This window comes from Astatotilapia calliptera, chromosome 7, assembly GCF_964374335.1.
Source record: "Astatotilapia calliptera chromosome 7, fAstCal68.1, whole genome shotgun sequence".
NCBI classification, from domain to species: Eukaryota; Metazoa; Chordata; class Actinopteri; order Cichliformes; family Cichlidae; genus Astatotilapia; species Astatotilapia calliptera.
In genome coordinates, this window is record NC_137428.1 from 26,006,683 (window position 1) to 26,034,143 (window position 27,461).

General features: G+C 41.5%; 2 protein-coding genes and 1 long non-coding RNA gene across 3 annotated transcripts; 2 read left to right on the forward strand and 1 right to left on the reverse strand.

Annotated features, from left to right (window-relative positions):
* Window positions 1-801: 801 nt before the first annotated feature.
* Window positions 802-7,866, forward strand: LOC113025795 (protein phosphatase PTC7 homolog). Its single transcript, XM_026173957.2, has 6 exons — window positions 802-1,339; window positions 3,491-3,670; window positions 4,603-4,801; window positions 5,917-6,040; window positions 6,130-6,259; window positions 7,428-7,866. The coding sequence occupies exons 1-6, from the start codon at window positions 1,138-1,140 to the stop codon at window positions 7,484-7,486; spliced, it is 894 nt and encodes a 297-aa protein (XP_026029742.1). The 5' UTR covers window positions 802-1,137; the 3' UTR covers window positions 7,487-7,866.
* On the reverse strand, window positions 2,952-11,844 carry LOC145430037 (uncharacterized). Its single transcript, XR_013910413.1, has 2 exons — window positions 11,741-11,844; window positions 2,952-3,693 (listed from the first exon to the last, which is right to left on the reverse strand). It is a non-coding gene; the product is annotated as an uncharacterized LOC145430037 (long non-coding RNA).
* LOC113025797 (TBC1 domain family member 10A-like) lies at window positions 11,843-24,615 on the forward strand. Its single transcript, XM_026173962.2, has 9 exons — window positions 11,843-12,379; window positions 18,647-18,746; window positions 18,843-18,950; window positions 19,872-19,978; window positions 20,080-20,194; window positions 20,394-20,459; window positions 21,526-21,715; window positions 23,748-23,902; window positions 24,080-24,615. The coding sequence occupies exons 1-9, from the start codon at window positions 12,198-12,200 to the stop codon at window positions 24,482-24,484; spliced, it is 1,428 nt and encodes a 475-aa protein (XP_026029747.1). The 5' UTR covers window positions 11,843-12,197; the 3' UTR covers window positions 24,485-24,615.
* The last annotated feature ends 2,846 nt before the right edge of the window (window positions 24,616-27,461 follow it).

Here is a 27,461-nt window from a genome sequence, read left to right on the forward strand (position 1 = left end):
GTTTCTTGTACAACTCAAGTCTTTTCATGCTGCTCAGGTTTCCAGTGCACCCCCTTCCTGCAGAATATACCAGAAGGTTATTTTGACCAGTCATATTTCTGCATTCTTTCTGGTAATTTTGTTTTGAATTTTGCAGCCTGGGGATGTAAATGCCACATTTAGAATTAACTCCAGGCATTTATTCGGTTAATTAGCTAACAAAAACAAAAACAATGAAATAGCCCACACATGTTGGAGAAACTTCAGAGGCAATTGTCCAAGTACTCAATTACGTTATAAACAAGAGGGATACATATTAGAGAGCTTACCAAACCCTTCTTTTAATTTTCTTGTCTTTACATTAGCACTTTGTAACACTGCAGTAGCTTATAGTGAAATTTCACATGCATTAAAAGTATAATTTGCATTTCCTTTATCTAAAATACTAAAAAAAAAATTCAATTACTTAAAAATTATTTACAGTATATTTGTTGGCCGTTTCATTTTAAAATACTTGAAGGTACTCATTTCTTAAAAATATTTATCCTACACTTTATAATACTTCTAAATCCCTATAAAACCTCCAAATTTCCCCTTTTAGTTTTAGGTTATCATGTATAGACCCCAAATTTTAAAGAAAATTAGAACATGTTAAATGTTCTAGGGCTGCATTATTGGGTGCAACCTACGTTAAGCCCATATTTATTACATAAGTTAGCTAAAAACAACAAAAGATGAATTTGGACACCCCCACGGTGAACCTGGTGGGCGGGGCCACGTTACGGCACGCGACGTCACAGTTGTAAACACCCGTATGTACTCACATCTTTGTGTCCCGTGGAAACATGTCGGGGAGGAGAGAGCCCAGTGGAGGAACTGCTTCGTCTATCAAATGCTCACCTGAGACATAAAGCGAAAGCGACAGAGTCAGAAAGGAAACGGCGGCGTGTTTGTTCGAGTTTGGAGCAACTGCAGCCTTCCGCTGTCACAGAAGCGAGCCGGTCGGGATCGGATGAACGACTAAAGACAGACAGCCGGGGCTTGATCTGAAGACTTAGCCTCGCAGGCAGGTGGTCGAGCCGGTTAGAGAGAAAGAGCGAGAGAGGGGGGGCAGCGTGTACGGTCTCGGATCAGAACGGGGTTTCTCCTTGCTAGGGGATGTTATCCGTACTGTCTTATGGCAGACTGGTAGCCAGGGCTGTCCTGGGCGGACTCTCTCAGACGGACGGTCGGGACTACAGTCTGATCACCGCCAGTTATGGTTTCGGTAAAGACTTTCGCAAGGGGATCCTGAAGAAAGGGATGTGCTACGGTGATGATGCTTGCTTCATTGCACGGCACAAGACGGCTGATGTCTTGGGTAAGGATTCAGGGCTCTGCAAATGGCTTGCATGAAAGTTAGACGCCCTCTGTGCTCGGGTGACCTTCAGTGAGTTTAGCCAGCACGTGTGCCGACCCGTCGGATCAAAACACACCAGCCCCCCTCCCCGCTCACACATAAAAAAAAAGACAGCACTTTAACCCGGATAAAACAAGACTCCAACCCGGATAGACGCTTAAAGCATATCTGTACGCACATAGCACCTGCACTCACGTCATTACTTTAATAAATGACATTTATTTTACTGTTAGGGGGTAGTTTTGAGGTGAAACGCTAAATGACCTTTCACCTACATGTGTCCCCACTGTGGGATACACTGCGATGACGTAAGCTGTTGCAATCACAACATTAGAAGACGTAAATCGGCCTTATTTAATTCGGACGTGGCAAAAAATAGAGCTCATTAAAACGTATCAGACTTAACACTACAATGTCTTGCAAAGGTCAGAATGGTTGAGCATGGAGGCAGCCATGTTGCTAATAGCATCATTAGCCTATTAGCTTAGCTAGCAGGCTAAGCTTGCTTTGTCCTCGCCACCTTGCTACTGCCAAAGACTTAAACTACCACGTGGTTGGTTAGACACACACACACACAAGGTGTATTTCATAGTTTACAAGGTCTGTTTAGTGTTAAACGTTTAGGTTGGTTAGAGAAATAAAATTGACATCTCCGAGGAACACATGGCAACACGTGTATACACGGCAAGGAGAAGTGGAATCTGTGAGACTTCAAGTCAGAGTGTTGAAAACGTCCCTTGCTTTAATTCAGGCTGATGGAAATCGTAGTGAAGGGCGTAGCTGACAGTGATGATCAAGCAGTGCAGAAGAAAATGCGTGGGGTTTTCCAGCATGTATAATATTTTCACTTTCTTTTTAAAGGTTACTTTCACCTCTGTGAGAAAGGGAAAATAATTCCAAAGTCACAGCCTTATAAACTATGGAAGCAATATTCCCAGTAGTCTGTGTGCTGTAGAAAGAAATACTTTCAAAAAACTAAGAGGAAACCCATAGATTCTCTGGAAGTCAAATACTATGAGCATGGGGTGGGGAGAAAAGTTATACATCATTATTAGATTATTCTCATTGTTATGTACATATTTCTTTTACAACTGTCTTCTGACAAAAAAAAATACTGGTGCAGATATTCCCTTGCCGTCCTCTTTGGCCATTGAACTAAACAGAACTTAAGTAAAATCATCTGGTCTTGAAAAAAAATTGCTTTGCATCAGCTTTCAAATGAATGTGCAAATGAAGGCATTTATGAGGTGATTGATGTGAAGCCACAATGTGTAAATATATTTAAACTGAATTTAGAAGTCATTTGGACGCAAGTAACCTTACCGGTATACCACAAAAATTATATGCATTTTGGAACCGCGTGCTTACAAGTACAAACTTGAATGATTCATGTAGCACCTAAATTACAGGATATTAGATTACGTTTGTTTGTGTGTATAAGCTGAAGGTGTCTAGAGCTAAAGAGACTTTGGTTGCTGATGAGGTTTTAAAGTCAGTTTGTATCTTTGCTGTTCTGACTCATGGTGTGCAGCTAGAATGAATCAAAAGTAAAATAAAACAGGAAGCTAGTAGATTATGAGGTATCAGTGTATAAATATGAATTACACACAAGATGTTAAAAGAGTATACAATTATTTCTGTTCCATAGCTGCAAGTAACACATTTTCCGGGGTAAAATTCTTACACTTCAGGTAAACTAGATAAATTAGGCACACATGAAGCAGTACATGAGAAGTTACAATGGAAAGATAATAAACCAATGTGTTCCTGTTTAGCAGGGATACAGACACCAGAGAGAAAAGCAGTTCAGTAATCAATAAAGCATCAGCACCTAGAAAAGAAAGATCAGAAGAGCAGTGTGGCTGTGCAAATATAGACATGATGCATTGACCTTGGAAGGAAAAGAAAGTCATGTCTGCTGTAAAAAATAAAGATAACTTAATAAAAATTCAACAACTAAAATCAGCCAAACTGCTACCAGCAGATGTTTGGTATTTACACTTTTGAAATGCCTGATCAATCCTCTGTCACGAATCTGGTGTTAATAAGGTATTGTATGGTAGTGGTTCAGTAGTAAAACAAATGTTTTTAATTCCTTTTTTTCCCCATCAGGCGTAGCAGATGGCGTAGGTGGTTGGCGGGACTATGGTGTCGACCCATCTCAGTTCTCTGCAACCTTAATGAAGACCTGTGAGCGACTGGTGAAGGAGGGTCGCTTCACACCCAGTAATCCAGTGGGCATCCTGACGTCTGGCTACTACGAGCTCTTGCAGAACAAAGTTCCCTTGCTAGGTGAGTACATAGAGATGATCCACCTGGTTACAAACACAGCAAGTGGTGGAGCGAGCTCAGCCGTGCTGAGAGAAATAAATAACATAGCTGCAGTATGAGTCACACTGTGAGTATTGGCCCTGCTCACCGAGCACAGAACACAAGCTCTGTCCTGAGTTATACTATCTGTTTAATATGGAATCTCTTCTTCTACCTTGGCAATTACTAATATACAGCCTTTAAGTGTGTGATCAGTTCATCAAGAGGGAACCAAATTTTGCTTCAACGATTGTGTTAGTTGGCGAGGTATATATATTATGTGACTTTTGTTTGACACAAACCTTTGTCCCACCGAGTGATTTAAAACCAGAGAGGTAACTATCTTTGATCGGGCAGTGATTTCTTATGCTAACACTTGGCAGTTGAAATTCAGTGATCTTGTGACTCCCCACAATTTACCCTATTACGCAGGCCAAACACTTTGCCCCCTGCCAGAGCTTCAAAAGGTCATGAGTCTGTCTGTAACTGATACTACAGGAGGGTCAGTGAGATTTTAAAAGTAGGTTAACACCAAGCACGTGATCAAGGTTTCATATCTTGGCTCAGTGTCCCTGGCCAAGAGTTAGTGCAGACGCAGGTTAGCTGTCGTTAAATTTAGTTGGCATACTTTTATTTTGGAAAGTCATGGCAAGGTCAGCTCTTGACCTTCTCTGCTCAAGGTTACCTGAATTGTTGCTAGTAGCTGTCACTGGGAATGCAATCTTTTTGGTTGTTTTTTTTTTCGTCTGTATTATATTTCTTCCACTCTCCATGGATATATTAGATTCACAATGAGGACACTCACAAAGACTACTTTGTACTGGTTGGGCAACATAACTCTTTTCTTTTGCCCTGATCAAATTATCTGTTTGTATACATAACCTTAGTGTTGTTTTACTCCGCTTTATTTTCAGGAAGCAGCACGGCCTGCATCGTAGTTCTGGATCGGCAGAGTCACAGGCTACATACGTGTAACCTTGGCGACTCTGGCTTTTTAGTGGTACGTGGTGGAGAGGTGGTTCATCGCTCGGACGAGCAACAGCACTATTTCAATACACCCTTCCAGCTGTCCATCGCTCCTCCGGGAGCCGAGGGAGTTGTGCTCAGTGACAGGTCAGTTGCTCAGTGTTAGATATATCTTTGTAAATAAATAAAACTCTATATTAGATAGATGCTGGGCTGGTAGTTGTACAGCACTGTACATGTCCTGCTTACAGCAGGCTTGGATAAAATGGTAAAGGCATATCATTCCATTCTGAGCATCCCTACTTGCAGTCATTGGGTTTGCGTGCCACTTTGTAATGCAAAGCAGGATTTAAAATAGAAGTGCAGGTCATGATCTCTGTCATTTTGACTGCCAAGCTAATTTGTGGACAGCTTAATTAGCCCAACTTATCAAAAACATGACTCATCTCTCATGTGGGAAGCAAATATCATAGCATAAAGGCCTTTATGTTGTTGTTTGCCATGTAAACAGAACCTGCTTTTCACCTCACACACTAAAGTGTGTGCAGGCCTTCACAGGTTTGCTGGCCAAACCAATTTACATCTGTTATGACTGGCATCAACTAATAAAGCTTTTGTAACATGATCTGTTTTTATGTCTGAATTGCCAGATGATGTCAGTGATTACCTGGATTTGGCTAGAGTTGGTAGCAACAACAAAAAGTGTCCTTCTTTAGAAGTTTTCCTTAGTGCTTTCAGCTCTCTGCAGACATCAGGAATGTTACTTTCAAATTGCCCGTTCCTCCATGGACACAGGCTTTCAGTACTAGCAAGCCATGGCAATGGCAACTGATAAACAAGAGGGAAACTCTGTAATCCATTTGGAGCAGTCTAGATGTTTTGTTTGACTTTTCTCACTGGTTTGGCAGGTTTAATGGGTTAACGTTCCCATTAAAGTACATTTATAGACCTGTTTAAATGTCATCATAAATTAAGACCAAGCAGAAATATAAGGCTCCCAGGTGATAAAACCTCAGTCTGAGACTTGTGTATGGTGGTAGGAAGTGACAGGCCATGCCGGCATTCGGCACGGACGGAGAAGTAAACGGAGAAGTCAGGTTTTACGTCAGCTGTCACATTAAACGCTCACACTCCATCTTCAAAATTTAGCAGAGTGGCTTCTGACCTGCTTAATTCCACACTTAAAACTGTTGCCAGCAGCTCAGGTGCTTCGCGCTCTAGTTTCACTTCATGATCTTCCCGTGCTTCCTTGTTTCCTGTAGTCCCGAAGCGGCTGACAGCTCCTCTTTCGACGTGCAGCTTGGTGACATCATCTTAACCGCAACAGACGGTCTCTTTGACAACATGCCAGACTACATGATTCTTCAGGAGCTCAAAAAACTCAAGGTATCACTTCAACATGTCAGCTTATGCTTATATGTGTTGGAAACAAATTCAAATTTTAATGCTTTTTTTATTATTGCATCTCGTTTCAGACTACCAACTATGACAGCATCCTGCAGACTGCACAGAGCATTGCAAAGCAAGCTCATGATCTTGCCTACGACCCTAATTATATGTCCCCTTTTGCACAGTTTGCCTGTGACAATGGCCTGAATGTAAGAGGTAAGGTTACTGTTAGCTCCCTTTAAAAGCACCATACACATAACTGCAGTATAATGTTTTTACAGCACGCCCCTTTTCCTGATTAATATTAATAATAAGTTTTGGTTGTACAAATTTTGGAGATGGCACTATTATTTATCATGTTTTGAATAATTAATTAATAAACATTGAAATAAACATAATTTGTGTGTTATTAGATGCATAATGAGGAGCATACAAACATACATACTCCAAAGTACTTTTGATGTCCTTAATAAAACTGTACACTGTTAATATTAGTAGTTGGCCACAAAAGACACAAGTTAAGGATGTCTCGCTGGGGCTTTATACTTCAGCAGTAAATCTACACTGTAACTATGTCGTAACCGCAAACCCATCTGAAACTCTACATCGCAACCTGATGTGAATCTCCATAGAAACCTAACTACACACGGCACAAAACTGTTGCCGGTTCACTACAGTCGATACCTCCTGTGCATTTCCAGCTGCGTTTTTGAATTTGTCAGTGAGAGAATAACACTCATCACCTCAATCTAAGAAATAACAATCATAACATGAATTGAAATTCTCACAAATGTCAGCAAATCTTTGGAGGGAGATTGCTGAAACTATCTGAAGGGATGTATGTCATAGGCTCCACAAAGATTGCTCACAGAAGTCCAAATCAGGCCTTAAACCACTCAGACTTTTAAATGTGATTCTCCTTGTGTTGACTAAAAGTTGCTTTACACAATAAGATTTCAGCAGTTATACTTTATATTTGAAGCCACATTACATGACACGTTTGTAATAAGCTTGGTTAAAGCATTTTTTCAATCAGTTTATCTAGACCTATTGAGGCTCTGACGTCTGCAGTTCCTCCGCTGTGTCCTTGGCGTGGTCATGATAACACACATGAGACGAAACTCCTGCTGGCACAACCAGTTTTTCTTCTCTGTAGGAATCCCAAGCATTTAGTTTTTGCAAGTTTAACCTTGATGATGGCTGACCACCGCTTTACAGCTAATACGAAACAAATCACTACAATTATTGTTATATGCGGCTTTAACACTATTATGAAATAGAAAAGTCTTCTCCTATATATTCAGGAGGTCTTATAATTAAAAAGTACTTTGCATGAACTAGTTCTTACATTTCCTCACTTTATCTTTGTTTTCTTGTCCTGCAGGAGGGAAGCCAGATGACATCACGGTGCTGCTCTCTATCGTGGCTGAATACACAGACTAAAATGTGTGTGTGCGTGCGTGTGTTTGAGTGCGCGTCTGGGGGTGTTCCTTCTTCGCCGCCTGCCTGAGTCTTCCACCTGCGGCCCTCCCGAAATGCACTGCATCCTGTGGAGCTGACAGGGGAGGCCCGCCAACACCACGGCACACACTCCTTACAGCACGGCCCGTGTTAACATTTAGTTTTCTTCCGCTGGTTTTGTTTTGGTGCTTGAGCGGCTGAGGGAAGGCAGGCAGCTAGAACATTTTGTTTTTTTCTTTCATGTTGATCGTGATGCAGGAGGAGCAGAGAGAGAGAGAGACGGGCGGGAAGATGCCTTTCATTCTTCAACGTCTCATCCTGTAGCATCAAAATCTTTTTCAATGATGTGACAGCCCAGGACAGATGGACGGCCTGTAGGCTTTAAAATCTAAAATAAAAATGTGATTAAGGAGTAAGCCATGGGTTTGGATTCTTTAGAGCGTAGTAACAGATTTAGCAGGCGAAACCTGGCTATTGGTCTCTGTTGTTAATCTGTTCCATGTGGTAAATGTGTTTGAACAAAGCATGTAGACTAGACTGAGGAAGCTGCTGCTGGGATGTTGTTTGAGTATGAAATGTACGAGTTGGGATTAAGTGTCTTTCCTCAGATCAAAACTCTGTAATGAGAAACTGTAACACTTATTAAAGCTTTCACATGAAGGTTAATCAGGTTTTGTCGCTTGGCCGAGGGAACCGCATCTCCTGATGAGTTGTAAATATTTTTGTTTTTTGAGAAACTTGTTCTGGCCTTTCTGTTGTCTTTGAATTGGTTGTTAAAGCGAAGAGCTGTTTCGTTACTTTATGGAAGATCTACACATGCTCTCGTATACTTTCTTGTACAGATACTAATCTCCAGGTGATTTTCATCAATACCACACTTCCGTTTGAAAGTTGAAAGTCGCTTCCTGAGATTGATCTCTGAAGCAGTCGTGTTGCCGAAAGGCCGCTAAAACATATGACTGGTTTGTGTGGCATATTTGAGAAGCTGTTGTATGTAATGTTTATATTTGTTATAAAGCTCAAGTTAGCATCTGGGAATGCTTACAATTGCAGTGATAGGTCAGGAACAAATTCAAAGGAGAAAGATGTATTTTTTAAACCTTATTTTGTTTTAAAAGCTACAGACTGAAGCATATGCAGATGTGACAAACGTCCCGTGGATGACTAAAAGATCCAGGTATCTTAAAAAAAAGAAGAAGAAATGTGCATTGTGTGAGTCTGCTTCAAATGTTTTGTTTCTCTGTCCCTCATTTTCCTGTTTCATTTGTTTGCTGCTGCTTTTGTTAGTCACGTATGACTTGATTTGCATAAACGCTGTGACCGTGATTGCGACGAGTGCGTAAACGTGCGCTCTGGATTTCACCAAACTACACGAATCAAAGACACTGATGATACCGTTCTGCTTATGAGGGTCTAACACTTCACCTAAGTGTTGTGGATAAACTCTTTACAATTTAAAAGCATGTGCACCAAAGACACATTTTCTTTGTGTATCTCATTATGCTCTTTTTTTTTTTTCGACACAAACATCATACAGCAATACTCTAATTTTCTTGTTCTATGTGTGTGTGATGGCCAGAGGTCTGTGTGGAAATGTTCAGAATTACATTAAAGTGTATTTTCTATTCCTAAAGTTGTATCATATTCCTGGTTTTAAGTTATATGTAACTGGTTATCTGTAAGTAACTATAAAGACAGGTTTTTAAAAGAAAAACCAAAGAAGGGAAGCCATAGTTCACAATTAGGGCACTGCTCTGGAAGCACCACTGTAATGGTAACAGTCACTGTGGTGCTTATCTAACAATCACGGTAGAAGTTGTACTGTTGCTGCCATACTTGAATCCACTGATCCACCATGCATTTTATTACTAGAGAGCAGTTCATATGTGCAATTTAGCAGCAGTTTGTGCTACAATGATTGCATTTCACATCAAATTGGGCAGGTTTTTCTTCCTCATAAACATAATGGGGGTAATGATTTGCATATCTGTCCTGCTGTCATCGTTGTTTTTGTTTTTTATGTAGTTTCTATTTTAGTTACCCCCCCCCCCCCCCCCAAAAAAAAATGTAATTTCTCACTGTTTTAGGCTCTTCTTGTCTTTGAGGGGTTTGTGTAAGAAAAAAAAAGGGGGGGGGAAATGTCTGTTTCTCAAATATAGACCTATATTTGACAGAGAGACGTAAACCTTATGCAGGAGGGGGTGTGAACTTGCAGTATGAGGGTGAGCACAGTTTCAGCCTTAACCAATAGCTTGACCTGTAATCAAGAGGCCTTTCCTGTCATTGCAAGCTTATGTCGTCCCTGCCGTGTTGCCCGGTGTTTGATGTAAATGAAATGTGGACATGTCTTTTTCTCTTATAAAGCCGTTCTCAAAGGTGCTTCTGCAGTCTGTATGGTATGATTGTCCTGTTCCCAGCAAGCGTATGAAAGATAAACTTATGTCTACAGTGAAACAATGCAGGTCTAATTTATGTAAATATGTTTTAAAATATGTACAATATTTAAATAAAGAACCTAGTATTTATACTAAACTTGTTTAGGTGTCTTCTTTATGCATATCATGTTTGAAGTAGTAACTTAACTCAAGGGATGAACAGGATAAGTCAATTACAATAACCTACCTATGTCCCCAAGAGGGACAAAAACAGAATTTCCCAGAGGAACCCACCTGAGGGATAAATAAAGTTTCATCTAATCTAATATAACTTAACCTGAAACCCAAATACCTGATCGGCCAGTCACGTGGCAGCAAGTTAATGGAAGTAGACATGGTCAAGACGTTCATACTGAGCACCAGAATGGGAAGGAGATTTGATTTACTTTAAATGTAGCATAAATACACATAAAATACAGTTCTGCAAAAAAAAAAGATACTGCATGTCAACAAGTGTATTATGTATGAGAACACATATGAATGTATAACACATTGTGCAGGGGGGTATTTTAGTGACACACTTTGGGCTCCTTAGTACCAACTGAGCGTCATTTGAATGCCACAGCTTATCTGTTTGTGACTTATAGGTGTCCTTTGTGTGTTTTTCTAGCCAGGTATGATTTTACTGCATTGGTGGTGTGATTGATCCACTATGGTACAGCCTGGTGGATAAAAATCTGATGGTTATTAATTCCATCGATTCTGACTGACTGAAATTCAGTCCCAAACCTATAGACAGTCACCTCCCACATACACACTGACAGTGACCTGTTGCTACAGATTCAGTCCAGTTCTTGTGTAATATGGCATACCTTCCCCTTTCTCTGTTTCTCTTCTTAAGAATTGGCTTCTTGACAGTCATCCTTCCACTGAGACCATTTCCGAAGAGGCTTCAGTGAACAGCAGATGGCTCAACTAAGGGCTCAGATGCATTTCTCAGGTCCTATGTCAGGTCTTTGCTGGATTTCTTTCCTGTTTTTTAAGGATATTAATTTCATCTTTCATCTTCATCTTTTACTATTCATCTGCTGTAGATAGTTTTTAGGCCTGACGCATCTTTGTTTTTGCCCCTATTGTTTAAGAACACTTTAAGCACCATGCCATGTTTTCAACTAATATCGCTTCAGGAATCACCTTGTCGATCCCAAAATACTGTTTTATGCCTGTCACACTGTGTTATTTCTTTCATTTTTCATAAATTCATCTCTAGAAATTGGAACAAATTACATTTTCCTAATAACAAAGTAGATAAGTATACAATTTAAAAAAAAATTTATATTGTCTTATCCTGTTCATCCCTTGAGTTAAATTCCTTTCTATGTGCAAACATAAAATACACACCTAACTCTTTTATTCTTGAAATATTCATAGGTTACAGTAAAGTGGTTTGACAAACAAACAAACGTTTTCACTCTGGAATTGAATCAAAAAGGAGCCGCTATCTTTGGAAGACTTTCAGAAAGCCCAGAGAACTATTGCTCAAGTCTGACTCCTTGAAAGCAAAATATGAAGAAATGAGGGATGACTCATGACTTTTGCAGAAGTGAATGATTAAAGATGTGAATGCAGGGCGTTTTTGCATGTCGGCTATTTTACTCCGTATTCTGCATCAACTAAGATTTTGCTGCTTCAGTGCAATGCAGTTATTACAATACAAGTTCTGTCTGAACTATTTGAAAGACAATGTCACCTCACTTGTAATTAAGATCAGATATAACGATTTAATGGAGCACTCTTATGCTGGTTGCAGAAAAATAACTTCCTGTGGTAATTGTCAGTGAAGTGAAATTGCTAACCGTACCTGCATGTGTGATTTCCAGCATTAGGTGGCAACAGGGAGTCACAAGATTCCATGGATGTTTTGTTTACTACGCTCTTCGGGGCAAGACAGCTTTTCTCTTCCTTGTAGCCAGCAGCTAACTCACATTCCTGCTGACAGCACAGAAACTAGGTGTGTGTCAGCTGACAGTTGTGTGATGCTAGCACAGTAACTTTGGGCGATTAGCAAACAGATACTTTGCTGCTAATTAAGCGGTCATCGAGGTGCGATTTAGAGTGTGAGTGGAGCGTTAATTATGTGGAAGAGAGGGGGATGTACATAAAAAAAAAACCTCAAGTGGCTGTTGTAGCGTTAGCGAGCTAGCAGCTATCTCAGTAGCAACCGTAGCTAGCAGGCGGCTCCCATGGACGGCATTAAAGTGGCAGCTTTTCTTCTGAAGACCCTGTAGGCGGCTTACGCTAAGATAAATGTTGGCTCAATGGCCAGAACGGAGCTGAGCAATGGACTTAATTTGCGAGACAACCCAGAGAAGCTGACAGAAAATGGAACGGGCTCCTCGCACGGATTAAACCCAGAGGTAAACGGCAATGTCGTCCCCGGAGAGACCCAGGTGGACAAGTACGGATTCACAGGAGGAGCCCAGCAATACGCTGGAGACTCGTAAGTGTCGTTTAACATAACTGATATTTTATTTAGCCCTCGAAATCAATGGAGTAATTCATAAAGGTTTCCTTGTCCCTTTTCTTCTTTGACTGAGATGGATAAACGCGAATAAAACTCAGTCTTCTCTGCGGCTCAGATGGCTTCTTTCCCCCACTGACGCTGTAATATTTATCAATAATGAGTTTGTTTATAGTCAAAAGAAGAAAAGTTAAGGTTGGATGGCTTCAAACTGTACACGGTAAACACATTGCTTTACAGTTTAACCCAACCCCACCTGGTTTAATGGTTCACTGCTTTTTATTGTTACTGTTGTTTGCCTCAAAGTGAACCAGAGTGCGCTGATGATCCCTTGACCTTATGACTTGTGCATCAGGGTGAAAGTTTTTTAGTAAAAAAAGTGTATTTAATTATTCGTTGCAAAAGGATATTATACCATTGTAATCTTTTGAGATGCACCGTGATAAGACTGGATTTGGTTTCAGTGCATTGTTACATGCTCTTCAGCATCAGCACAGCTGCTGTATCATCTCTATTTCACACCACGGCGTAGAAACAGCAGAAATAAAGCCCGTATGTGCAATAGTGTACACTGCCCTGAGTTTGACGTCACTGTTTTGTAATGCATCACTGTCAGGAAAAAAATGGCCGCATTGTTAAAAAGGAGGGTTACGATTCAGTGGATTGGTCAGTTTGTTTCTGATGGAACTGGCTCTCCATTCATCCATCCCATCCATCCATCCATCTTCATCCGCTTTGTCCGGGGCCGGGTCGCGGGGGCAGCAGCCTAAGCAAAGAGGCCCAGACCTCCCTCTCCCCAGCCACCTCCTCCAGCTTATCCGGGGGAATACCAAGGCGTTCCCAGGCCAGCCGAGAGATATAATCTCTCCAGCGTGTCCTGGGTCTGCCCCGGGGCCTCCTCCCGGTGGGACATGCCTGGAACACCTCACCCAGGAGGCGCCCAGGGGGCATCCTTGTCAGATGCCCGAACCACCTCAGCTGGCTCCTTTCGATGTGGAGCAGCAGCTGCTCTACTCTGAGCCCCTCCCGGATGGCCGAACTTCTCACCCTATCTCTAAGGGAGAGGCCAGCCACCCTTCGGAGGAAGCTCATTTCTGCCGCTTGTATCCGCGATCTCGTTCTTTCGGTCACTACCCACAGCTCGTGGCCATAGGTGAGGGTAGGGACGTAGATCGACCGGTAAATTGAGAGCTTCGCTTTTACACTCAGCTCCCTCTTCACCACGACGGACCGGTGCAGCATCCGCATTACTGCAGCTGCAGCCCCAATCCGTCTGTCGATCTCCAGCTCCCTTCTCCCATCACTCGCGAACAAGACCCCGAGATACTTGAACTCCTCCACTTGGGGCAGGAACTCATCCCCGACCCGGAGTGGGCACTCCACCCTTTTCCGGCTGAGAACCATGGCCTCAGATTTGGAGGTGCTGATCCTCATTCCCGCTGCTTCACACTCGGCTGCGAACCGTTCCAGTGCGAGCTGGAGGCCCTCACCCGATGAAGCCAACAGAACCACATCATCTGCAAAAATCAGAGATGAGATTCTGAGGCCACCAAAGCGAAAGCCCTCCGCCACTTGGCTGCGCCTAGAAATCCTGTCCATAAAAATTATGAACAGAACCGGAGACAAAGGGCAGCCCTGGCGGAGCCCATCACCCACCGGGAACGAGTCCGACTTATTGCCGGCAATGCGAACCAAGCTCTTGCAACGGTTGTATAGGGATCGAATGGCCCGTAGCAATGGGCCAGACACCCCATATTCCCGCAACACCTCCCACAGGACACCCCGAGGGACACGGTCGAATGCCTTCTCCAAGTCCACAAAACACATGTAGACTGGTTGGGCAAACTCCCATGCACCCTCAAGTATCCTGGAGAGGATAAAGAGCTGGTCCAGTGTTCCGCGACCAGGATGAAAACCGCATTGTTCCTCCTGTATCCGAGGTTCGACTAACGGACGAACTCTCCTTTCCAGCACCCTGGCATAGACTTTCCCAGGGAGGCTGAGGAGTGTGATCCCCCTGTAGTTGGAACACACCCTCCGGTCCCCTTTCTTAAAGATGGGGACCACCACCCCGGTCTGCCAGTCCACAGGTACTGCCCCTGATCTCCACGCAACATTGCAGAGGCGTGTCAACCAGGACAGCCCTACAACGTCCAGAGCCTTCAGGAACTCGGGGCGGACCTCATCAACACCAGGGGCTCTGCCACCAAGGAGTTGTTTAACTGCCTCAGTGACCTTGCCCCCGGAAATTGGCGGGTCATTCCCCTCATCCCCAGACTCTGCTTCCTCCTCGGAAGACGTGTCAGTGGGATTAAGGAGGTCCTCGAAGTATTCCTTCCACCGCCTGACAATTTTCTCAGTCGACGTCAGCAGCGCTCCACCAGCACTATACACAGTGCAGGTAGAGCACCGCTTTCCCCTCCTGAGACGTCTGACGGTTTGCCAGAATCTCTTCGAGGCAGTCCGAAAGTCTTTTTCCATGGCCTCTCCGAACTCATCCCACACCCGAGTTTTTGCTTCAGCCACTGCCCGAGCCGCATTCCGCTTGGCCTGTCGATACCTGTCGGCTGCCTCCGGAGTCCCACAGGCTAACCAAGCCCGATAGGACTCCTTCTTCAGCCTAGTGGCTCCCTTCACCTCTGGTGTCCACCATTTGGTTCGGGGATTACCACCACGGCAGGCACCAACCACCTTGCGGCCGCAGCTCAATGCAGCAGCTTCGGCAATGGAGACGCTGAACATGGTCCATTCAGACTCAATGTCCCCAGTCTCCCTCGGAATGCTGTTGAAGCTCTGCCGGAGGTGTGCGTTGAAGATCTCGCGGACTGGGGCCTCTGCTCTCCATTAGGGCTGCCACAAACGATTATTTTGATAGTCGACTAGTCACCGATTATTTTTGCGATTAGTCGACTAATCAGATCATCATCCATTGGACGTAAAACTACAGCTTATTGCACCAGCAGCATCTGCTCTTATATAACTATCATTAGCTTACAGCTTTAAGTGTTTAAGGTCTGTGCTAACTAAAAATAAAGACAAGATGATAGTTTATTAAATTTTAATGAAATTTGCAGATTGTTTCGGTGAAGTTTAATAAACTCCTTGCTATCTAAAATATAACAGGACACTGGAGTATATTCTGGAGCATCTCACACTTCTGATAATCAGCTGTCTGCTTGACGTTTATTCAGCTGTGTAAAAACTATAACTTTAATCTCAGACAAACTGATTTACTCAGGAACAAATAAAAGATAAGATAACCTTTATTAGTCCCACACGTGGGAAATTTGTTTTGTCACAGCAGGAAGTGGACAGTGCAAAAGTTATGAGGCAAAAATTAGAATACAATAAGAATAAATACAGTACACAACTGTACAGAATAGAATAAAATAAAATACTATATACAGTAGAATAAAATAAAATAAATATACAATAAGATAAAAATAGAATACAAATACAAATACTATATACAACTGAGTAAAAATACTAAAAAAGCCAAACAATAACATTTTAAGTTATCCAAGTGACTCATATATATTTAACCTGAGTAGCGAAAGACGGCGGTGGGTTTGAAAACGATTTGCGGGGAGTCCGGTGTTCTCACGGCGCTAGTGAGCCTAGCCCCCGGCTCGCTAACGAGCTAGTGGGTAACAGACGTCTCCGAAAACGTCGGAGCGCTTTTGAAAATATGTGGTGTCCTGATAAACTGAGCAGATATTTGAGGTTTACACAGCTACATTCTCGCCTGAAAATATGTTAAACGTTTATTTTGTGACCCAGAAAGAATAATAAGAGTAACATTAAAACTAACTAGCTGCCGCCATTGTTGGAAACTGCGCTGGGCCGCGCTATGAATTCTGGGACAGAGCTGCTTCTTCTTCGGGGTTTAACGGTAGCTGACATCCTTGTACATGCAATGCTGCCATCTTCTGTTTCAGTCCGTTATTACACTCTTAAATCCTACTACTTATTCCTGCGTCTTTTGTGATCTTACAAAGCTTCAAACGACGCGTCGACTATTAAATCAGTCGTCGACGATTTTGATAGTCGACGTAATCGTGACTAGTCGACAAATCGTGGCAGCCCTACTCTCCATTCATCCCAAGCTATTTGTGTTAGTCTGTATTCTGTGTTCCTACTTTTCTTGCTCAACAGCTCTCTGGCACCAAAATGAGAGAGACCGGATTCCTTCTTTGTTGTATTTTTCTCACTGGCATTAATATTCAGTAACTTGGCACTGTCACTTCACAGGAAGACATTTCTTGGTTCAAAGTTTCCATGTTCTGTCTGCAGCTGGGTGGGTTCACTCTACTCTGGCTTCCTCCCAGAGTCAAGACATGCCTGTTAGGTTAATTGGCCATAGGTGTATCACACATTTCATCCCATTATGGCTCTGGGAAATGACCCTGAATTAGATAAGGGTCATTTCATGTGAACGGACCAAGTTCCTTCAGCCTAACCACCTTTCCATGGGGGAGCAGCGGGATCTTGGGTAATGATATCTATACTTCTTAGTAGAAGAACTCCCAGATTACTGTTGTTTTTCAATAAGTAAACTAACATATTGTGATGAAGATGGGTTTCTGTGGAGCCATTTTTAAACGGGTATACCTAGGGAGCTGCTTAAATTATGTCAATCACATTTTTTAGGCCAAATATCTGCTACTATGATTTAATGAATGTGGAATTTCAAAAATGTAGCTGAAGTTCAACATCAAATTCTTGCATTTGCTTGAAAATCTGATAGTACAGCCTGCACTAGTGTTTTAGAAACCCTGTAGACAGAACAGTTTTAAAGAGGGGGTTGAAATTTGTTACACAGATTCCCATATATGAGGTGTGCTCTATACCATCAATTTACCCAAATGACATGAATGGTATTAAAAATATTAAGGCTTGAAAATGGGGAAACAAATGTATTCTAGTGAACAATATTTGAGATATTCCAAAAGAAATGACATCAGACAGGAATTTCAATTGTGAATTGTTTGGTAATAACAAGTGGGAGTGGGAGAAAAGTTTCTTCCACTGCTAAATTTGCTCTCTATACCTTCACCATCCATCCCTGTGGAGCCAAAGGAGCCACATTTCCATCATCCACAGTTCAAAATCATTATATTTCTCTTATACTGGGACTTGGTGCAGCCCCTCAATTCAACCTCAAAAGAAGTCATGGTAGCTCCTCTCTTTTTAAGGACACACAGTTCTTTTAAGACAAGTTTCTTCTGATTGGTTGACCCTTGTAAACAGAAGGTAGGAATAGGAGGTAGCTTTTTTGTTTTTTTCCCTTTGTCACACTCACCTTTGTGTGGTCATCATACAGACCTAAGAGTAAAAAAAGGGTCTGAAAAAGTGTGTTTGGTGCAATATAAATCCTGACATTTTGGATCACAAGGATTGCTTGCACATATGCTGACCTTGTTAGCTGACATACAAATATCTACCTTTGTTACTGTACATGTTTGTGTATAATGCTGTAAGCCCCCTTTAATAAAGCCCTCCTCAAAAGCTAGCTTTCACTTCTGGGTCTGCACACCATCCTGGTTTGTCTATCTTCCTTGCTCTTAAAGCTAGTCTTGGACTTTGCCTTGAACATAGGCAAAGTTTGGCAGAAAGTTTGTTTGTTTGCTTTAATTAATTCATTTAATTTAATTTTCCTTATAAACCAAGTAATATGACTCATTTTTCAAATAAATGAAGAAAAACAGATTCAGCCAAGCAGGCTGACCTGTCAACAACAAAATCTTTAGTGTTTTTTACTGTTTTGAAGACACAATGCAGTCTGTCCTTATCTTGTTCTTTGGGGTTATTAGATAACATTGGTGTAAGTGGCATTGTTTGAGCTTGCTTTAATAACGGCACTGCAGTAAGTTGTAAAGTTAATCATATAAATAAATAGACCAGGTTTCTTTGGTTGTTTTTGTGTGTGTCAAATGTGACAGCTCAGGTCTTCAGCAGCTCTGCAGTGAGGTGAGAGATTAGTAAATGTTTTGAGTAGGAGGGTGTAGTAAGCTGAACAAAGGGAAAGTTCTCCCACAGCTTCCTGTTTTCCATCCACTTCTTTGCTGATTGCCAGTGTTTAACTGCTTAGCCTGAGGTTAGGTTTCCTACACGTACAAGGAAGAGATTCCTGCCCTCTATGATGACAGGATTACTGGACATGGCACAGAAGAGTGAAACCATTGTCAGTCAGGGCTGAGAATAATTTGTTTGCCTCTATCAGTTTAATTGTTTCCTCCTCCACAGTGCTGAAGAGGTCCCAACTGAGGTGTTGAGACAGCGGGAGGCAAAATGGTTGGAGATGCTCAACAGCTGGGACAAGTGGATGGCCAAAAGACACAAGAAGGTCCGCTTTATAAGCTGTAAATGACATCAGATGTATTAATTATGTCCAGTTGTTATATACAGCTTCTTCTTGAACTGTCCATGTGTTGTATAACAGGTGAAAGAGCGCTGTCAGAAGGGGATCCCTCCATCCCTGAGAGGCCGAGCTTGGCTCTACCTTTCTGGAGGCAAAGTGAAAAGGGAGCTAAACCAGGGCAAGTTCCAGGTCAGTCATAGGAAGTTGTTTAAAAAGTGGACTTTTTTTTTTTAAATTCTCAAATAAATAAAACATAATATGACAATATTAGATGACGTATTACAAAAAGACAATTACACATTAAACATAGGAAGAGACAAACAGAAATATTACAAAAAGAAGGTGATGAGATGTGTCGCACGTACCAATCATGGTAGGCAGTCTTAGCATGTGTTCAGAGTATATGCTAGGTATGATGAGAAGAACATAAGCTCTGTAACATAAGAATGGAGATGGGTTTTTCCACTTTGGATCAATTTTTCTTTAAATTCACCCTGAATTGTTTTCCTAGAGTAATTATATAGTTATCTATTTGGGGAAAAAAGTGCACTCTTTTCAGGCCTGGGACAAGATATATGATGCAAAATCATTTGTAAAATAAGTTAGGGAGTCTGTCTTCCTGTATTTGACAGAAAAAGTTTCAGCTGTACATTTTTTACCATATTTGTGACAATTTTAGATGTGAAACTGTCGTTAATGATCGACTAAATAAATCCTTAAAGCAAGAATGCAGTTAAAGGAAGAGTTTTAGTTTTAGCTCTGGCTAAAATATCTTTGGGTGGAACTGTGCAGGAAGAGTCTTGATATGTACACATCACTGACAGCATGCCAGGATATTGTCTATTGTTTCAGTTTTAACAATAGCACGCCAGTAAACATCCAAACACGGTACACACTTAAAGTTTTAGTTACAATATTTTTATCTGTGCTGTTGCACTTTGCATCGAAAAGCATTGTTAAGATCAGCAACCAAAACTACACTGCTATAGTTTAGCAAAGACTAAATTGCAAACAGATGTTGCTATTTGGAATAGAAGGCTTGTAGCTATACTTAGAATGTTTTACAAAACAACATAATGTTAAAAATGCCAACCAAATTGTGTTATTTAGAAACTGGACGAGGAGCAAGGAGATCCCAAATGGGTTGATATCATTGAGCGTGACCTTCATCGACAGTTCCCTTTCCATGAAATGTTTGCAGCGAGAGGAGGTCACGGGTATGCGTTTCCATTCCTCGCTTCCAGAATCCTTTTATGTGTCCCACTTTTCGCCTAATGAGGCCAAACGTTGTTTCTAAACCAGCTGTTTTGATGTATAGGCAGCAGGACCTGTTTCGTGTGCTGAAGGCTTACACTCTGTATCGGCCTGATGAGGGTTACTGCCAGGCTCAGGCTCCCGTCGCTGCTGTACTTCTGATGCATATGCCAGCTGAGGTGAATATTTAATACTTTTTCTAATCTAAAATACTGGATGCCATCTGTTCTAATCGAAAATGTTAATTTCTAAGTTTGTTTTTCAAATGTATATTTTTCTATCAACGGCATCATCGTTTTACTTTATGTAAAAAGTACTTTTTTTATTACTTTAATTTGTGATTCCTCTAATTCTCTCTCCCTCTTTCTTTGGTCCTAGGATGCTTTCTGGGTTCTTGTTCAGATTTGTGAAAAATACCTTCCTGGATACTACAGTGCAGGGCTGGTATGTTGCTGTCAGTGTCATTGTTCCGCCTGTTATTCATCTACCTGTAATCTGTACACTCACCAGCCACTAAATATCTAATCACACGCTGTTCCTGTCACCTAAGAACAGGAAATTTCTTAGGTGGATATTTTCTTGGCATAATTTGTCCCTTAGACAAACTGGGCATGTTTAAATGCCACAGCATGTCAGAACATTGTTGCTGTGTCTGTGTACCCATGTTTGGTGGCCGCTTCCAGCAGAAGAAAGTGCCATGTCATAAAGCCCATGTCATCTTACACTGGGGTTTTTGTGTTATTTGAGTTCACTGTACTCAAATAGCTTCCACACTCAGCAGATCACAATCTAATAAGCACCCTTGGAATGTGGCTGTACCGGAGGTTCACATCATGGATGTGAAGCCGACAAACCTGTAGAAACTGTGCAGTGGTGTCATTTTAATATACACCAAAATCTCTGAAGAATGTTTCCACCACCTTTTTGATTTTGTGATGAAAAGATTTAATATGGGCTGAGACGAAAGGGGGCTAACCTGGTAATAACAAGGTGTCAGTGAAAGTTGTAACAAGTTAATACTAAATAAAGTGGTTGGTGAGTATATATCTATGTACACAAAATGAACATGTGTTTTGTACCAACAAGTAAATAAATGAGTCATTTAAGGACTCCAAACACACCCCATAATGGGCAAAAATCATTTTGTTTTACAGTTTTGATATTTATGGATATTTTTCCCAGGAATTAAGGTGACTTTTACCTGTAGAAAAACAAATTCAGCTTCAAGGTTTGAAGTCATTCAAAGTTTAGTTTGATATTTACAGCTTGTCTGTTGGCCTAATTTTCTAAAGCCAGAACTTCGCTTTTTCAGCTCGATGGTACGTGTGGCTGCTCTAGTGTTACAGCTCTTTAGGCCGTTGTCTCTGTCACTCATGCTGATATGCTAACAGCCTAATTACCTGAGGTGGTGACCAGGCTAGAAGGATAAGATAATCAGACAATCAGATTAAGCAAAGACAAAGCAGTCTGTTCTTTCTCTGCTGACTGTTTTTGCATGTTGTCTCCACAGGAGGCGATCCAGCTCGACGGGGAGATTCTGTACGCTCTGCTGCAGCAGGTTTCCTCTGTGGCCTACCGTCACTTAAAGAAGCAGAAGCTGGAGCCCACCCTGTGCATGACCGAGTGGTTCATGTGCATCTTCTCTCGGACTCTGCCGTGGGCCTCGGTGCTGCGCGTCTGGGACATGTTCCTGTGTGAAGGTGAAGTGCCCCACACTGATAGATTTTCTTCTTTTTTATAATTGCATTGCATTGAATTGCTACTCTTACAGAGATGATGGGATAGATACGATAGTGTATTCAAATGCTATTAAACAGAAGTGTTTTACTTTAAGCTCACAGATGGAAGATTTGTTTGATGTGGCTTGTGGTTGATTTTTGTTTGACTGAGTGGAGAGTTCACAGTGCAGTAGTGGAAAATGCCACACTTGAGTTTGGGGGCACACCTAAGAAGAACTTCCTGTCTTTGCATTGAGTTAGTTGGTGCAGACAAATAAGAGAAGTGTTGAGATAGACAGGATGAAGTATTAGTGGCCTGGCTGAAAGTTGTGTGCTTTTTGGTTTTTCATTTAAACGTATCCCTCCGTTGCTTAAGTTATCAGTCTCTAGACAGCAATTAAATGAATACAAAATGGTAGCATTTAACGGTCCGCCAATACCCATCATATGACCATCATCCTCCTCTTTGATTTTACTTTAATGTCAGGAATCAGTAACAGTTTAAGGTAGATAACTGTAACAAAACCAAGTAGAAAGTACAAAACCTGAAGAGCTGGGTCTGATGGTTCCAGAGAGGGAGGCGGTTTTTCAGCCATTGAAAGGTCGGTGGTTCGATTCAGGCTTCTTCCAGTCTGCACATCAGTGCTCTTGGGCAAGATGCTGAACCCCCAAACCTTCCTTTATTTTTGTGCGTGAATCTAAGTGGGTTGATAAAACTAGAAAAGCACTATATAAATACATTTACCATTTACATGCACAGGACACTTTGCTAGGAACTCTTTTTTTAATGACTGGCTGTCTTAAATTGTTGTTGCACAAAGTCAACAGGGTGCTGATAACATGATAGCATCACAGACTCATGCACATCCATGATGGCAACCTCCCGTTCTACAACATACCTAAGGTGCTCTTGAGCTCTGGTGACTGTGTTTTGAGCACAGTGAACTCATTGTCATGTCATCTCATGATTGAGATGATTCTAGCTTTGTGACGTTGTGGTTATAAAGGGTTGGTCAGTAATAATACTCAGGTAGAGAGTGGTATTTAAATGATGGTCAGTTGGCACAAAGGGGCACTCTGCTTTGTTGTGCCAAACACAACTTGTTTTCCAAGAGGAGCACTATGGACTCTGTAGGCTCCTCTTGTTAATCTTTTTATTTTGTTGTTTATCTTATTTATATTATTATCACCTGAAAGACAAAACAAAGGGAGGTACACAAAAAAATTTTTTTGCTGTGTGTGAGGGAGAGCAAGAGAGTGAGAATCTGCAGCAGAAGTCAAGACTAACCAGATTAAGCAACATTTTTCAAATCTTTAGATGTCTACTTGTTGTGAAGCCTTATAAATTGTAGCCTCAGTTTCCTGTTCTTAGCTGACAGGAGCGGCTCCTGCTGTGGTTTTCTGCCACTCTGCTTTAAGGTTTATTGTGTTGTGCATTAAGAGATGCTTTTCTGCATACCTTGCATACCTGACCATTTTCTGTCAACCTTTGAGATGATTGTTCAGAAAAATCGCACCCATTTGTGAAATACTCACATCAGCCCATCTGCCACATTCAAAGTCACTGAAGTCACCTTTTCTTCTGAGTTTAACTTAAAGCATGTCATCTTAGCCATGTCTACAGGCCTAATTGCATTTATGTGCCGTGTAATTGGTTGTTTATGTGTTTGTGTTAATGAACAGTTTAACAGATGTGTCTAATGAAGTGGCTGGCAAGTGTATATGCGCTGATGGAGGGTTTCTCTGGTACTAATCGGGGTAAAACGGAGATAAAGAGTGATCAGTGAGCTGTGATCAGAATATCCAAGTAACAACCCACAGACTAAAAACATGAAGCCTCCCTGTTGTTTTATTTTGAAATAATACAAATGTGTCACCGCACTGAATCATTGTGTCACCCAACCCAACTCAAAGTACTTCTCATGGTTATTATGGAGAAATGAATTACTAATATAAAATGTGAAAGTTAGTTGATCTGGCCTCATGTTGTCTTGTGTGACGTGTATGTTCTCAGGAGTGAAGATCCTCTTCAAAGTGGGCCTGGTCCTCCTCAAATGCACGTTGGGATCCCAGCAGAAACTGAAGGACTGCCAAAGTCTCTATGAGACAATGGAGCTGCTCCGAGCAATAAATCCAGAGTACATGCAAGAAAGTTTCCTGGTGCATGAGGTACACCTACACAGACCATTAAGTCTTTGCAATCCATTTTCTTATTTTGACCCTGCAAACCCTTCTGAGACTTTAACTGCTGAGATTGTGAAAACACCAATAATGGAAATGCTTTAACTAAAAGCTCAGACATTAAATCACGTGTGGCTCACACTCCTGTATTTATGTGTGTTTCAGATTATCGAGTTAACGATATCCGAGACAAAGATTGAGAAGGAGCACAATGCTCAGCTCCGGCGCTGGAAGGAGAGTCACGGAGATCTGCACTGTAAATCCCCTCCCAGGATGCACGGGGCTAAAGCCATCATGACCTCTGAGCCACACAGCAAACAACACCTGAAACAAAGACCTGCCATCACCGTGGAGTCTCCCTTGGCACCCAAGACGGATGTGAATGAAGAAAATGCAGCCACAAGAAGTAGAAAGACTAAGGATGAAGATGAGATGAAGACAGCATTCCCTTCACAGGAGCTGATTAATCCTTACGCTCCTTCCTCTGACCCCTCACCTCTCTTCGAACATATAACCCTAAAAGGGTCCAAAGAGAGTCTGAGCAGTGTAGAGCAAGACACCTACCTGTAGCAGGAGAAGATTTATCACAGTTTACAAGCAGCAGTAAGTCCATACAGGCCTAACCAAGCAGTGACATGACGACACCTTTCAGTGTGTCTGGGGCAAAAATAAAACTGAGATGTTTGTGAATTTTTACATAAGTTTGTAAAACTGAACGCCAGCTAAGCAGCTAGGCTAAGCAGCTGCTGAAGTCATTTCACTCACACAGGTTGCTATGCTTTTTAACTACATCCTATAGCCACATTTGTAAAGTGGAACTCAGAGGTGTCATTTCCAGGGACCAGCAGCAGATGACGACAATGTGTGACGCCGATAAATTAGGTTTTATTCCTGCAGGCAGGCGTTTGAACTTGGGGCTATTTTGCCCATCTCCATTGGGCTTTAACAACAAAAAAAGATGAACCTCATAATCACTCATGTAAACACATAAATGTCTAGTCCTGATTCCCCCAAGTTTAATTCAAACTCTAAAAGATAAACAATGAAGAAGAAAAAAGAATTAGTGAGTGCATGATCAAATTCGCCTGCTTTCACCTCTAATGCCACCAGTATGCTTGAGCCACTACTGGAGTTCTGTGAGTGTAATCACAATGCAATGTTAAAGTACTAAATAATTAGAAATAGCCCACTGGAGAATAGTCACATGTGGCAAAAGATTTTAATGACACCCGTCGGTAATGTTGACAGGGTCACTAATGCTTATTACGCTGTGCACCTTCTTGAAAAGAGAAGAACGTATTCTTTATATATAAAGTATATGTTCTCTTATTTATCACAGAGTTGGGAAGTTCCATAAGTAGAAAATTATAAAGCTCAAATAGGTTTTGTTGCTCCATACATTTGCATACAGAATTGCTTCAGAGCAGCTCTCTTGATGGTAAAGGCTGCTGATCTCTCCCTTTGGAGAAAAAAAGCTTGTAGCTAACTGTTAACACCTCCTGCTAGTTACCTCTTAAAAGCAGCACTCTGATTATCTCCCATCTTTTAAAACATTGAGTCTTAATTATTGAGTTTTTTGCCAGGAGCTCTTTGCTTTTTTCCCCAGACTTCCTTTTTGCCTACAGTCACTACGTTGCCATCGGATAGATTTGTATCGTTAGTCTCAGTTATTCGCACTAAATCGCAGACGCACAGTTTTTACGCGTGCACTCTGCAGAGTCTGTGGTGCTGCCTCAGTGAGTCAGTCTCTGCTGTCACTGAACACTAGAGGGCGTCCTGAGATTATCTCTCAGCCTCCGTCAGTGAGCAGCAGCCTTTGTCTTACAGGGGAAAAAGGAGAGGAAAAAACCGACGCAAGCTGTTTGACACTCAAATGAAGGACGATAGTTCAGGGACATTTTGTGCCACTAAGCCAAAGATTTGTAAAGTTTATTTTTTAAGATGTATTCGTGGAAGTAATTCAGTTGTGTCTGACAGTATTGTCAGTTTGGGAGTGCGTGGAGTTTTTATTTATGTTGTAAATGAAACAGTATAAGCTGTTTTTGTACAATTACATTTTAAAGGTTTCATCTGCTTTAAATTTGTATAATTATTACAATAAAAGAAAAGGAGCGCACTAGAGGGTTGTTCTCTGCGGCTAAAGCCGATGGAGCTGTAAACCTTTGACGGTGACGTGTAAATACTTGTATAAAACCGAGATGCTGCAAGTGAAGAAAAATTCGAAATGAACTGGAAAAACAGGCAACGTTTAACATTACCAGCAAAAGATGTGGCTTTATTTGGAGTTACCACCATACCTTTGGAGATTATTTTCAGTCGATGATTTCTATAATGGAAAATGGTTGTGGGTATGTGTTGACTTTTAAACACTCAAATGTTGTAAAGCATATGCTACGGGTTCATTTTAAAAAATTTGTTCTGAGGCACTGTTTACTTGTGATGCCCTGTGGAGCTTTTTAAAGTCACATTGGAGATTTTAAAACTTTGATTTTTGTGGGGTTTTTTGTTTTTGTTTTGTTTTTTAACCAATACTTCAACGGTTTCTGCAAAAAGCTGTCCTGAAGAGTTAATTTTGGTCCAGGGAAGGAATTTGAATAAGTTAACCGGTCGTTTTAAAGAGTAAGAACGTTTAGTTTGCTTTCCATCCACTGGAAAATGCACACTCCACTAAGTTGATAAGATGCTGCTTATTATTAATCGTTGCAACAGTTATATTTTGAAACAACAGAGCATTTATTTTGATAGGGGCATGTAGATTTCTGATATTTTGCCTCATTTGATTTAAAATGTGTATTTTTTTTCCACCAAATTCCATTTAAATCAATAAAACTTGAACAGGTATTTCCTGGGTTTTTTGTTTTATGATAACTTTCTCTTACGTCTGCATTTACTGTCAAACACAAGGGGATAAAGTGCCACACAGACGGGACCAAAGTTACGAGCAGTATTTGAATGCCTCCTGTGTTATCGTTCAACGCCCTCACACCCACCCGTCCGCCCGCCCGCCCTCACCCACGCAGCAGCACACTTCCTTGGACACCTGTTTCTCCGGCTCTTTCAGCTCTTGGAGGAATTTGCATGTCAAATAGGGCGAATTCCCACACCACCATCCAAAGTGCCTCACACAGCCATTTGCCTTTGGTCTCTGAATGGAGTCTTCTGCGTGCACACAGGCCTTCTTTTTCTTCTTCTCATTCCCTCAGTAAGATTCAGCTGCAGTCCAAGAACATGACAGCCAAGAATCTCTCCTGCTACATTTTAATTTACTAAACTGGTGAGAAGCCAAAACTGCATTAAAAAGTAAAAGATGGTTGTATGGTCTCAGTTTTTCTTATTTTCTGTCATTTGATAGTACACTTCTTGAATTAGAGGAGATACTAGGATTTAATTTGGCACGCCCAGCTTCCTCATGTCACATTCTGCACAGGAAGCCTTCACAGTGGCTTCTTTTATTTATGTGAAGGATTTTGTGCGTGTTTTTGTCAAGGGGATGCCTGTCATTAGAGCATTTTTGTGTATGTCTCTGCTAGCTGTAACAATGCAGGCT